This window comes from Thalassophryne amazonica, chromosome 12 (assembly GCF_902500255.1).
Source record: "Thalassophryne amazonica chromosome 12, fThaAma1.1, whole genome shotgun sequence".
In the NCBI taxonomy this organism is placed as follows: domain Eukaryota; kingdom Metazoa; phylum Chordata; class Actinopteri; order Batrachoidiformes; family Batrachoididae; genus Thalassophryne; species Thalassophryne amazonica.
Window position 1 is genome coordinate 57,351,360 of NC_047114.1, and position 13,692 is coordinate 57,365,051.

At 40.8% G+C, this 13,692-nt stretch overlaps 1 protein-coding gene across 1 annotated transcript in view; it reads left to right on the forward strand.

The window, feature by feature from the left end:
- Positions 1–13,692, forward strand: part of LOC117521250 (chromodomain-helicase-DNA-binding protein 7-like) — an 80,839-nt gene that overhangs the window by 56,429 nt on the left and 10,718 nt on the right. The window contains exon 2 of the mRNA XM_034182582.1: positions 1,639–3,198. Coding sequence (XP_034038473.1) covers positions 1,743–3,198 — 1,456 coding nt within the window. The 5' untranslated portion in view covers positions 1,639–1,742. The remainder of the gene's footprint in view (positions 1–1,638; positions 3,199–13,692) is intronic.

Consider the following 13,692-nt stretch of genomic DNA (forward strand, 5'->3'; position numbering starts at 1 on the left):
ACGTCTTTCATTACAAAATGTCCTTAAACAGTGGAATGTCCGCATACAGTCCTCATGCCGGCCTCTTCTGAATCTTCTCTGTTCTCTCACGACGTCCTGGGTGAATTAAGCCTTAAATTAGGATGTTTTCAGGTCGAAACAGGCCGACGACGGTGCCTGGAAGCGCTGAACGACGTCCCGCTCCGTGGGAAGTCCTTACACTGACAGAAACACCCCATAATCTCTCATCAGCCGTTAAACTTTTCACCGAAAACCAGCTTAATTTCTCGAATAGTGTCCACTCGGATATTCCTCACAGGTCCAGAAAAAAAATTGATAAAGCAACGCGCGCCGTCTCGAGCAGCGTGTGAAACAAAGGAATTCAGCCGAGAGGGCGGGACCACATCTCACTTAAGGCCTGCCCACAGGGAAATGACGTCACCGACACGCGTGAAAAAACTCACGCATGCGCACGAGGATTCAAGCATGATTGGTGTAATCGCACGTCATTCAAATCCATATAGTTAAAAAAAATAAATAAAAGGGTCGGTTTATTATCTAATAGACCTCGTGTATATATATCACAGTAGTCTTAAACTGTCTCTTGTTTATAGTAGGAGGATTTCTGAGAAAACACTTATAGAACTATGGAACCTTGGAGATATTTAACATTAAACCTCCAACAAAAGAAAATAAATAAATAAAAACTAAAGATTGGATTTCTATAGTATGACCCTTTTAATAATTGTTACTGTAAGATTTAATCTGGGCTATTTTTCAATTTTCAAATCTGCTCCTTACAAGTCGAAAGCTGCTGTTTTGTGCTGAGCACATGGATCAAACACAATTTCCCCTGGGATTAATAAAGTATTCTGATTCTGAAACTCTATAAATGAAAATACAGTTGTACATTCATCATTTGTTGTTAAACGTATCAAGACGATAACATTCAATGGAGGAAGAAAAAAGGCTGCATTTTTATGTGATGTCAGTCAGCATAGTCCATGATAACCTGTCTTTAAGTTACATCCTTTGCAAATTTTATAATTGCCCATTTGGATATCACGATTATGATTGTGATTAATTGTCCACCCCTAGTGCAAACATAGTAGTGTGAGACATGACAGATACTATAAGCTATGGTTGCATTAGTTTAGGTGGTTAATGTAAGAAACAGCACATGAAGTGAAACTTACTCATCTTCAAACAGATCTGGATCTGAATTCTCAGTGCTTTGGTAAATCTGAGGGTTTTTTTTTTTTTTATCTTTTTCTAGGTAATTAAATGGTGCAGGCTGATGACAAATTGTTTTGTACTGGTTGGCATAGTATAATTACATAGACCATTTATAGCATCCAAATTTATACCAAGTATAAATTTCATACAAAGTATAAATTTAATACCAAGTACCAACCAGTTCAAGTGAAATTCAATAAAGGACCCATCTAGGTTTAACCCATTTCAAAATGATTGTTGATAATGTACTGCGTAATGACCCTTTTTAGATCTTTTCAGAATGCACCAAAACAGATGGACATTCACACTCACAATCTGTTTTAGATTTGGCAGATGTCACATCGCCATATTAATTTGTTGGTTATGGGACTAGTTGTACTAATCAATATATTTCTGTTGTTTCTCACCTCTGTCCATCTGTAGGACCCTTGCTGAGGACCATGGAATAGCAATCTTTGGATCTGCAGCTAACTGATAGCTCTTCAACACATCTCTTTCCATCTACTGCCTCCACCTGTGGGGTCCCCATGGCAGACCAAGGGATGTTGAGCTTATTTGGGGATGATGCAGGGCTGTTTTCAGATGGACTTGATGGTTTAGGAGACTGTTTTCCACATCAGTCTGCCTCTGGGCAGTCTAGCAATCTAGTTCAACAAACTAATGCGACACTGGGCCATGAACACCAGGGAACCAGGGGTTACCACCCAGGCTTAATTCATAGTGCTGGGCCTGGTCCAGTGCAGCCTAAAATGGGGCAAGTGTTTGACCACAATCTCTATGGAAGCTATGATCAACCTGGTGCCCCTGGAGGGCGAATGATGGGCCAGAATGGTCCTAACCAGGGGGCCCCAAATGTTAATGCTGCATTGAATGGCATGGCTGGTCACTACCATAATAATAATAATAATAATACAGCTAATTCTGGCAACTCTCATCATGGTTACACAGGTGATGCTGGGGCAGGAGGGGGTGGTGGAGGAGTTTGGAGTCAGCAACAACAACAGCAGAGTAGATCAGCTTATCAGCAGCCTCCAACACAGCCAGGTGGGGGTCCCAATCAGATGGGAAGCTATCACATATCACAAGGCAACTATAGCAGTATGCAAGGCCCGTCAACACCCAATGCAGGTCGTATAACCCAACACTACCCTCCACAGAGCATGGCACCACCTCCTGCTCAGGACTCATCTCACTACTTGGGGCATGTTGGAATGGGAGGGAACCAGCTGAGACATACACAGCCCCAGCCACAACCCCAGAATTATCCCAACATGGGTCATGCATCCCAGTACCCACTCTCTCCTTCCCGACAGCCTCCACATGCCCACCAGCACCAACAGAGCATGGGAAGTTTTGGGAGTGGCCAGTACCCTGGTTATCAGGCCCAGTATGGCCCAATGGGACCTAATTTGGCACAGGCTGCTAGTGCCAATGTCAGTGCTAACAACAGCCACTCCATGGCACCAGGCCAACTTGGCCATAGGTTTAGCCAGGGCTCAGGCCCAGCAACTGGACAGCAAAGTCAGCGATACCCCTCTGGACCATCACATCAGACCCATTCTGCCCAGATGCAGCAGCAGACAGGGCAACAGGGCCAGCCTATGCACACCCTAAACCACCCTCCGCACCCTCAGAGTCTACCCCAGTCCCAAAACCAACCTCAATCCCATCTTACCCCCCCAGCTCAGGGATCTTACTCTTCCCCATCATCTATGTCTCCAATGCGTGTTTTGGGAACCCCCACTCCCCCACCACAACAGGGCAGACCCCCCAGCACAGGACTAGCTGGGCCTGCAGAGGTTTCAGGGTATACAACTCTGCAGTCTTCTCCCAATGCGATTGTCCTTCCACAGAGAACTCCCCAAACTCCAATGTCTGCAACTCACCAGCAACCGCACAACATGCCCCCAAATTCAGGGCAAATGTATCCTGGTATGGGGTTACAGCTTGGTCCCCAAATCAACTCAAATCGGTCACAGCAAGGTAAGGGCATGCATCACGGTATTTGCCTTTCAATGTTGTCCATGTGGCTATTTTGTCTTCTTTTAGGTGGAGATATTTGGTGGTCATATTTTATTTATTTATTTATTTATTTTACTGAAGAAGGTTTGGGTCATGTGACCTAGAAAGTAGGGATGCCACAATACAAAGCTGTTAGTCTTTGTACACTGGCATTGTAAATCATGATACTTGATACCAGTTGTGATTTGAATCGTGTTACACTGGTGTGGGGCTTCTTCTTCTTTTTTTTTTTTTTTTTTTTCTTTTTTTTTTTTTTTTTTTTTTTTTTTTTAAATACTACTGCTTTCTTTCGGCTTCTCTGTTTTTCACTTTGAGTTGCCACAGGAGATCCTATGTGGATCTGCATGTTGATTTGGCAACGTTTTTTGCCAGATGCTCTTCCTGAGGCAACTCCACATTACATGGAGAAATGACAGGGCTGGTCTTGATCCAGGAACCATCCACTCTGGAAACAAGTGCACTAACTGGTTGGTGACCATGCTGTCCTTTTTTTCGCACAAAATAATGAGGTATATATTGAGGAAGGCATCATTGCCTGTACAACTTTGCAGTAATCTTCGTATGATAATAGTACCATGTAAATTAAATTATAGTGGTGATGAAGGGAAAAAGTGAAAGCATGAGTCTGACTTTCCTGTTATAGCAGAGGATAGACACCAAAGTTAACCCTGTTACTGCTGTAGGAAATTAAGAATGTCATTATGAATAGCACAACACTGTCCTCTGCATATTTTTTCCTGGCTGTGAGAATCTCATCAAAATGTCATGTAACCACTGAAAAAGTTTGTGTTTGTGATGTCTCGTAAAATCAAAGGAAAACGTGCTGTGTTATCTATAATTGGAGAAAAACTTAGCATACTTCTTTAAGTAGCGTTCACAGCTATCATATACCATACTTTAACTGATCTCGTTAAGGATAACACGACATAGCCACTTGCTTTCCGCATGAGCCAACGATGAATTTAACTCTGGGATATCTTTAGCATGCAGGTTCAGGAACCTGGTCAAATTGGGCTCCTTGTTTCCTCGAATGGTCAATTTCTGACATAAAAAATAATGGGTAGGATAGAATAGAACGGCTGCACCTAATGATGATTTTTGTATTATTATTATTAAGCTATCAATTTTTTTTGATTAACCTGTTTTTTCTTAAATAATGCACCAGTGAATTTGCCAAAATGACATTAGAAAAAACTGTCATTTATAATGCAATGTTTTATTCAGTTGTCTTCTTTTTAAAAGAAAAAAAAAATAGTACAATATGCACAGCTGGACTTTATTTCATAGTAAAAAAAAAATTGTTCAGTCTTTCTTGATAATCTGTCTTTTACAGTAAAGCCCCTTTCATACCGGGCTTGCATAGACTTGCATTGTGCTGTGGAGGGGCCTTTGGTTCGCCTCTTCTTCTGTGGTTTTGGCCCACCTCTTCTATTATGGTTTTGAAGCTTCACTGCCAGCAAAGTTCAGCAGAGTCCAACAGGATGAATGAAATCTAGCAATACGGGTATGATTTTAAAAAACAAACAAAAAAAAAACCCCTAAAGGATTTTTCGCCTGACTGGCATAGGGTAGCATACAATTGCAGAGGCTTGGTGCACAGTAGCGCAGTGTTATGTAGCCTTGCATGCAGTAGCGGAGTGTTGCATAGGCTTGTGTAGAGCACTGGTCTACACAAGCTCTACTCCAAATGTTTGCGAAAAAATTAAGCATGTTAAAATTTTTGCGTCCATTTTGGGGACCCCTATCTGACCCTTGGTATATTGCCATGTAGGGCTGCATAAGCTTGGCGTAGTCGGTTGCCACATTATGCAGCTCTACGATGGCCCGGTGTGAAAGGGGAGTTAAGGAATGTAGTGCAGTCTACATTTAACAACACAACAGTAAAAAATAGGACTGCCATGATTAGTCGACTAGTCACGATTACATCGAATATCTAAATAGTCGGTGACTAATTTAATACAGTGGTCCCTCGTTTATCACGGCAGTTACGTTCCAAAAATAGCCCGCAATAAGCGAAATCCGCGAAGTAGACAGCGTTATTTTTTACAATTATTATAGACGTTTTAAGGCTCTAAAACCCCACTACACACTTTATACACTTTTCTCAAACAGGCATTAACATTTTCTCACTTTTCTCTCGTGTGTAAACACTCAAAGTTCAAACCTTAGTAGAAAAATAAGTCCAACCTGTTTTCAGGCCCAAACATTTGTTTGAGAAATAAAAATAGAACGTTTTCCTATAAATAATTATGATGCCTTTTAGAACTAACAAATTTAATTTTAACGATCAACCTACGAGGTTGGACACGTAAGAAATTATTAATAGTGACTGACCGTTCACAGTTCCTCTGATCGTGCTTCTTCGTCCTGGCGCCGCTGCGCTGTCGCGCCTTTTTCCACTGAGTCACACCTCGCTGCAGGTGTCTTTTTCCGAGTGAAGAACACAGTTATGGGTAGTTGTTGGCACGGAAAAGTTATGCCCAGAAAATATCATGGCTAGCCAGCAACGAAGCTCAAAAGCTTGGGTACATTTTACCGTACAATGCAAAATCTGTAAGGCAGAACTTGCCTTCCACGGCACTGCAACAGCAATGCAGGAGCATCTGAGAAGGAAATGCATTGTGGCTGATTCTGATCACGCGAGAGTCATCTCTGTATGCTAATTGGCGAGTTACCCACTACCATAACGTCTATAGTGCGCTGCTTACCTAGTTGTAAACGTTAACATTAACAATGACGATTTCATTACCCTTAGTACACAAATGTGTTTGCTGCAATTTTATGACAGTGATGTCATGTTTGAATAGCAAATGTGATACCGCCAATGTTTTACAATACTGTGTTATAGTGCTAAAGAAAGTGTTTCTTTTCAATGGATGACTTAGTTACCAACTAAAAGTTGAATGAACTATCATCTTAATTGTCTTTATTTTTAGTTGGTATAAAATTAGAGCAAAGATCTGCACAGCCTAAAAGCTCCCATGCAAAAAAAAAATCTTTTGTGACCTTTAGAGTGTGACCTTTCGGGCTCAGCCCTTCTTCAGACATATTGTTGGTGCTAAGACACACCTGTATCTGTATTGAGACTGATTACAATCATGTGACATACAAACCAATAAAGGATAAAAATAGAATAAAAACTAGAAGCACTCAGAGTGCAAACCTCCACCAAGGCCATGGGGTCACTGACGCCATAACATCTACACGCCGTGGAATCATTGAACCTAAAAAAGTCTAACAGTGTTTGCTCAGTAGTAAAAAAGTTTCATCTGCTGTGACTAGCATGTATCCTTAGCAGTTGGCATCACAGTTTATTGCAACTTGCACCTTTCCCAGAAGCTACTGTCATCTGAGCACTGATAGTGATGTTGCATGTGCTTATAGACAAAAACAAATAAGAGACAAAATTAAATTTATTATTCAACTAAACTGCAAATATATGAATTTTTTAACATTTATGAAACACTTCTCTAAACAAGGCCATAGGGTCACTGACCCTAAAGAGATTCCCTCCTTGGCACAGTGATCTATTCAACAATTCAGTGTTACAACCAAAACTATGATACATACACTTTTCTTTCCTTTATATTTGACATCCTTAACCATGAAAACATACCACTAGAACTTGGAATCACTTTTATGTCTTTATTAGTTGAAAAGTTATTGTATAAAAACGATTTTTTCGGTAATGGCGGTTTTCTTCTGGATCTAGCTCCATAACATTTAAAGCTACATCAAATCTGATGACACCTTACTGATTCAGTAAGATTCAGCTACAATTTGGTGTTAGTTGTGCATCTCTAGCTTCATTTGTCACCTCACACTGACACATTTTCTATTTTCCTTATATTTTTGCATATTCTGGATCACCGGATCCGGAATCCGGATCCGATCATCACCAAACTTTGTTGTTTGATAGAACATTTGACTATGTACACCTTAATTTTTTCAAGCCTTTCTGCCTTGTTTTTGTGGAGTAGAAACTAGAATGTCAAAATTCCCACTATCCTGCAATGGTGAAGAATCCTTTAAAAAAATTCCTGGATCCGGATCGTGATCCGGATCACCACTAAAATTTACTCACTTGTTCCTCTTGTCATTTCCAACCACTCCACGAAATTTCATCAAAATCCGTTCAAAACTTTTTTGAGTTATCCTGCTGACAAACAGACAGACAGACATACAAACGCGACCGAAAACATAACCTCCTTGGTGGAGGTAATAAATTTAAGAAATATTACAATTTGAAAACAAATGCACCCGAACGTGATGACAGCTGCAACTGCTTAATGCTAACTTTTAACATTGAAAATGCCATAGACATGCTAACGCGTTAGCATCGTGATCCGGATCACCACTAAAATTTACTCACTTGTTTCTCTTGTCATTTCCAACCACACCACAAAATTTCATCAAAATCTGTTCAAAACCTTTTGAGTTATCCTGCTGACAGACAGACAGACAAACGCGACCAAAAACATAACCTCCTTGGCGGAGGTAAAAAAATTGTAGCCATCTTATCTCAAACAAATACGAAATACAAACATTAGGTTAGTATTGTAAAGTTATATACATGTTAACCATGTATAAGTGTATCTTAGCCTACTTGGAGCAATGTGATAGGTGATAGGAGCAGTGTGATAATGATAAAAACACGTGGAGAAATATGAATATAAACAAACATATGGACAGTCTCAGCAGAATTGTGAAGACAGTCACAGTGGAAAGAATATCATAAGAAAGGTCTCAAAGAGTGTATTAAGTGTATAGATCCAAAAGGCTTCTCTTTTGAAAGCAACTGATCGACGTCACCACCTCGATTGTTAAGTTGAACATGTTTGATGCCTACATACCTGAGTGAGCTACATTATGTTTGGCAGAAAGTTGAACTGCCACAGGGCTTCTCGTTGTCCTCATTGCGAATCTTAGATCTGTGTTCTGAAATTCTTGTTTTTAAAGGTCTTGTAGTTTTTCCCAACATAAGCCAGTCCACAGGGGCATTTTAACATGTAGATCACACATTAGAGGTATTGCATGTGATGACTCCCTTGATTTTAAACGTCTTACACAAATACAAACTGATGCAACCTTTTCTAGAAGGTTGAGACAAAATATTACTTTTTCATGTTTTGTTTTCTGTTACAGTTGCAGGACTGCCCCCCATACCATGTTAAAGTATATTACCGAAAACTGTCCAATTTTAGGTTTAACATTTCTTTCATTTGGTCCTGTGGCACATAATAGCAATGATATTGATTTTTGAAGACTACATCCATGTAGACATGTTGATTTTCTACCAGTATGTCAAGACATCTATCCCAATGTCAAACATTTTATCATCTTTTAGAAAACACAAATATTTCTAATAGCCACAAATAAGTAATTTGCCCCTACTCACAATACTGATATATCTCCATTACACCAAAATCATAACCGCATTTTTACAAAATACACATGTACAATGTACTGTTCTTGAAAGTGCTGCTTTTATGCAAAAATAAACGACATCATCAAATAATATTCTGACTTAACTATTAAATAGGGGTGGGCAAACATAAAAATCTTAATCACATTAACTTAATGACTTTCTGTGATTAATCATGATTAATCGCATGGTATATGTGAAACCCAAAAATGAATTCAAAAGCCGCTTAAGAGCACAGTTTTATTTGAAAATGTAAATGAACATTGCATAAATTTGAAATGTAAATTTCAACTGAAACACACTAATGAAATCAAATATAAAACCACTGGCAGGTCATTTGTTATCCTGTTTCATATAAAAAAAAGCAATATTCATGTCCATGACTAAATGTACTAAAACAAATGTCACAACTGTACACATACCACAATTTGATATGTGTACAATTGTGATGTATTTGTTTTAATATATTTAGATTTTGTTGTGATTTGGCACTTTATAAGCCGATTAAATTGAATTGAAATTGAACATTTTATTGAGTCTTAAAGTAAATAAATATGAATTTGGTCACTGGATCCTTAAACTTTGTACATAATGAACTCTACATGGTGAATCCTTGATTTCTGGACATAAATAGGAATAAACAAAATCTGTAGTTTTTGTCAAAAGCATTTCCTTTCAGACATTGGCATGAATGTGTTTCCATATATCTGAGCTGAGCTTACAGCTGCTGTGCTTCACTTCAGGATGTAATTTGAAAAGAAATTACAGCACGTTTCATTTTGGGAGGAAAAAAAAAAAACATTTTTAGTCGATTGTAGTTTCTTGTCTGTAATACATTTGAAAAGAGGTGTCATTTTATTTAAAGCGGCGATTCATTTTAAAGTTATTAATTCCGACCGGACTCCGTCTCAGCCATGCAGCGTTTTGAGCTGTGTGAACGGAACGGAGGACTATTCTCGTTTCTTGACAGCAACAAGACAAGAGTCCAAGTTAGTGACTTTAATCCACACAAAAGTGACTGACGATATTTTAATGGCTTTGCGAGGGGTTAAGAAGTGGCTTGCCGTTTCTGAAGAGCAGTGAATCAAAGAACCAACAAGCTACTGCATTGCTTCAGTGGTTCATGGTTTCAAAGTGGAGCCACGCTGCAGAAATAGTTTATTACAGACCAAACCCTGAATATCCGACTTTATTTGTACGTCCATATTGACTCTGAAACTCGTAAAAATCCGTATCATTACAGACTATAGGTTGACATGAAAACCACCGAAAAGCTGTGTTCACCGCGGGGACACATTCGGCTATTCAAAATTATTTTATTTTATTTATTTATTTTTTTACCGATGACGAAACGATGCGAAAAAAAAAAATTTGACCGATGCAGCTGCATCGGTCCAAACGGTCTGGATCCGGGCCTGATCCTGTAAGAACTTTGTACTGAAAATGTCCATTCAAAAGTTTTGGCGTCTTTCTGCATTTTGTTTTGTTGTGCATTGCATTGCCTGTACTTTTCCTCGATCCTCGTGTCGTTTTTCTGTGTGAACTCAGCTATCAGCAGGATGCAGCAGCATAAGCTCGCCCCCGACTGACGCTTTCAAAATAAAAGGCAACGAGCAACAGTCATAAAAGGCTAAAAACAAACAAACAAAAAAAAAAAACGCAGCGTTAAGGGGAGGAACAAAATTGTCGGCGATAATGACCTCAATAATTAACGCAACGTTAGCGCGTTAACGTTGCCCAGCCCTACTATTAAAACATGTTATCATTGTCAATGGCATTCACTTTGATTACTGTCGTAATCACAATTTCTGGCTCAACAGCAAGAAAGCTATCTGTCAGTCCACATTGTCATTGTCAACCTCCATTGCGCTCATCATGATGTCAGTAAAGCCCCTGTCACATATAGCAAGAATGTGCAGGAACCAGGCTGAAACGGCAAATATTACCATCATCGGACACAGTCGGGAGGAAAAGAGGTGTGGTCAGCAGTGTCAGAAAGCATGTGGTCTACCTCATCCATGCCTCCACGATGGTGTCCATAGCGCATGTAGACAACAGTTTAGATAACACAGATTGCCATCAGACAGCCATAAAAGGCGGTGAAGACTGCCCGATGTCCAAACGTCTGGGAAGCAGTGCTGTGTTCCCCATGCACACGCATGGGGTTGAAATTATCACTCAGCTGTGTGTGCCTGTGTGTGTGTGAAAGCTGCATGAGCCACTAAGCCCACACACGCTGGACACCTTTACTGAAAGTTTGCTGGCAGTGGGCCAACCAGTCACACCATGCATCACACGCAGCCTTTCCAGCGAACTTTATTTTTTCTTGTTTGCTCACTTCAGGAGCACAACACAACTCTGAACATCATGATGTCGGTTGGATTATCACATGGGATTTACTTTTTGCAGCCAGGATGAGGCTTTTCACTATAGCCTGTGGTTTGGTTCCTGTGCGCTCTGCACTGTGAAAGGATCGTGGTTCCGTGTTGGAGGCAAGTTTCATGTGTAATAACATTGTCACGGCCTGGGATATAGTTTCACATCACACTTTCTATAGAGTTTAGATGGTGATCAGGTAATATTACGCATATTACAATCGGTGAGATCCATTCAGCTCCGTGCCTGACGTGCGCTGTGACGCATTACTGCGCATGAGACCATGGAGAAGTGCAACAGCACACAGTACTTTCGGTTTAATTGTGTGCTGTTCACATTCACTGTATATGATGAATGTGTGTCACATACATGTTATTACAAATCAACATTTCATTTGCCCTCCCTGGATGAGGTCCAGTGGAGGTGGACTTCCTACAACATGCCGGCAGGCTTTGCTGTGACCGATCTATCTCAGAGCTCAATCAGCTGCTACCAGACCATTTCAGATGCTGTTTTAATGGCAACAGAATATGTAGACTGCAATCAGATGTTGCAAAAACTGCATATTGACCACCGTCAGCGAATGGGACCAAATATGCTGATGCTCACAGACTGCCATCCATGAGCATTCTCACTGCAAGTCAATGTTTCCCGATTGTAGCCAGATGTGTCATTCTGACGTGATTGCCTCTACTGGTGGTTGGCTCTCACTGCGGTATTGTATCACTTCCTGTTCCGGAGCACAGCGGTGTTTTTCTGTATCTGTTAGCTGTTTAATCTGCGCAGTTAGATTGATCTAGTTATCTAGATTACGATTTGTTTCCCAGTGTAATCTTTACGTGCCTTAACTAAAGCACTCCTTCTGCTGAATCACCTCTAAATTATTTACACATTATTCACTTTGCGTGGTTTTTAGGAATCCGCTAGCTTAGCGTAGCTACTAGCTCTTAGCCGATTTAGCATGGCGGCTTCTCCTGTCTCTCCCGCACTTTCTGCTCTGGGTGTGAAATGTTTCGTTATTCCTCGGCCTCCTTTAGCAGTAACGGTACTTGTAATAAGTGTAGCTATTCGTAGCTTTGGAGGCCAGGCTGGCGAATTGGAGACTCGGCTCGCACCGTGGAAAATTCTACAGCTAGCCAGGCCCCTGTAGTCGGTGCGGACCAAGGTAGCTTAGCCGCCGTTAGTTACCCCCTGGCAGATCCCGAGCAGCCGGGGAAAGCAGGCTGACTGGGTGACTGTGAGGAGGAAGCGTAGCCCTAAATAGAAGCCCCGTGTACACCGCCAACCCTTTCACATCTCTAACCGTTTTTCCCCACTCGACGACACACCACCGCCGAGGATCAAACTCTGGTTATTGGCGACTCTGTTTTGCGAAATGTGAAGTTAGCGACACCAGCAACCATAGTCAATTGTCTTCCGGGGGCCAGAGCAGGCGACATTGAAGGAAATTTGAAACTGCTGGCTAAGGCTAAGCGTAAATTTGGTAAGATTGTACATTCACGTTGGCAGTAATGACACCCGGTTACGCCAATCGGAGGTCACTAAAATTAACATTAAATCGGTGTGTAACTTTGCAAAAACAATGTCGGACTCTGTAGTTTTCTCTGGGCCCCTCCCCAATCAGACCGGGAGTGACATGTTTAGCCGCATGTTCTCCTTGAATTGCTGGCTGTCTGAGTGGTGTCCAAAAATGAGGTGGGCTTCATAGATAATTGGCAAAGCTTCTGGGGAAAACCTGGTCTTGTTAGGAGAGACGGCATCCATCCCACTTTGGATGGAGCAGCTCTCATTTCTAGAAATCTGGCCAATTTTCTTAAATCCTCCAAACCGTGACCTATCCAGGGTTGGGACCAGGAAGCAGAGTTGTAGTCTTACACACCTCTCTGCAGCTTCTCTCCCCCTGCCATCCCCTCATTACCCCATCCCGTAGAGACGGTGCCTGCTCCCAGACTACCAATAACCAGCAAAAATCTATTTAAGCATAAAAATTCAAAAAGAAAAAATAATATAGCACCTTCAACTGCACCACAGACTAAAACAGTTAAATGTGGTCTATAACATTAGGTCTCTCTCTTCTAAGTCCCTGTTGGTAAATGATATATAATTGATCAACATATTGATTTATTCTGCCTTACAGAAACCTGGTTACAGCAGGATGATATGTTAGTTTAAATGAGTCAACACCCCCGAGTCACACTAACTGTCAGAATGCTCGTAGCACGGGCCGGGGCGGAGGATTAGCAGCAATCTTCCATTCCAGCTTATTAATTAATCAAAAACCCAGACAGAGCTTTAATTCATTTGAAAGCTTGACTCTTAGTCTTGTCCATCCAAATTGGAAGTCCCAAAAACCAGTTTTATTTCTTATCTATCGTCCTCCTGGTCATTACTGTGAGTTTCTCTGTGAATTTTCAGACCTTTTGTCTGACTTAGTGCTTAGCTCAGATAAGATATTATAGTGGGCAATTTTAACATCCACACAGATGCTGAGAATGACAGCCTCAACACTGCATTTAATCTATTATTAGACTCTATTGGCTTTGCTCAAAAAGTAAATGAGTCCACCCACCACTTTAATCATATCTTAGATCTTGTTCTGACTTATGGTATGGAAATAGAAGACTTAACAGTATTCCCTGAAAACTCCCTTCTGT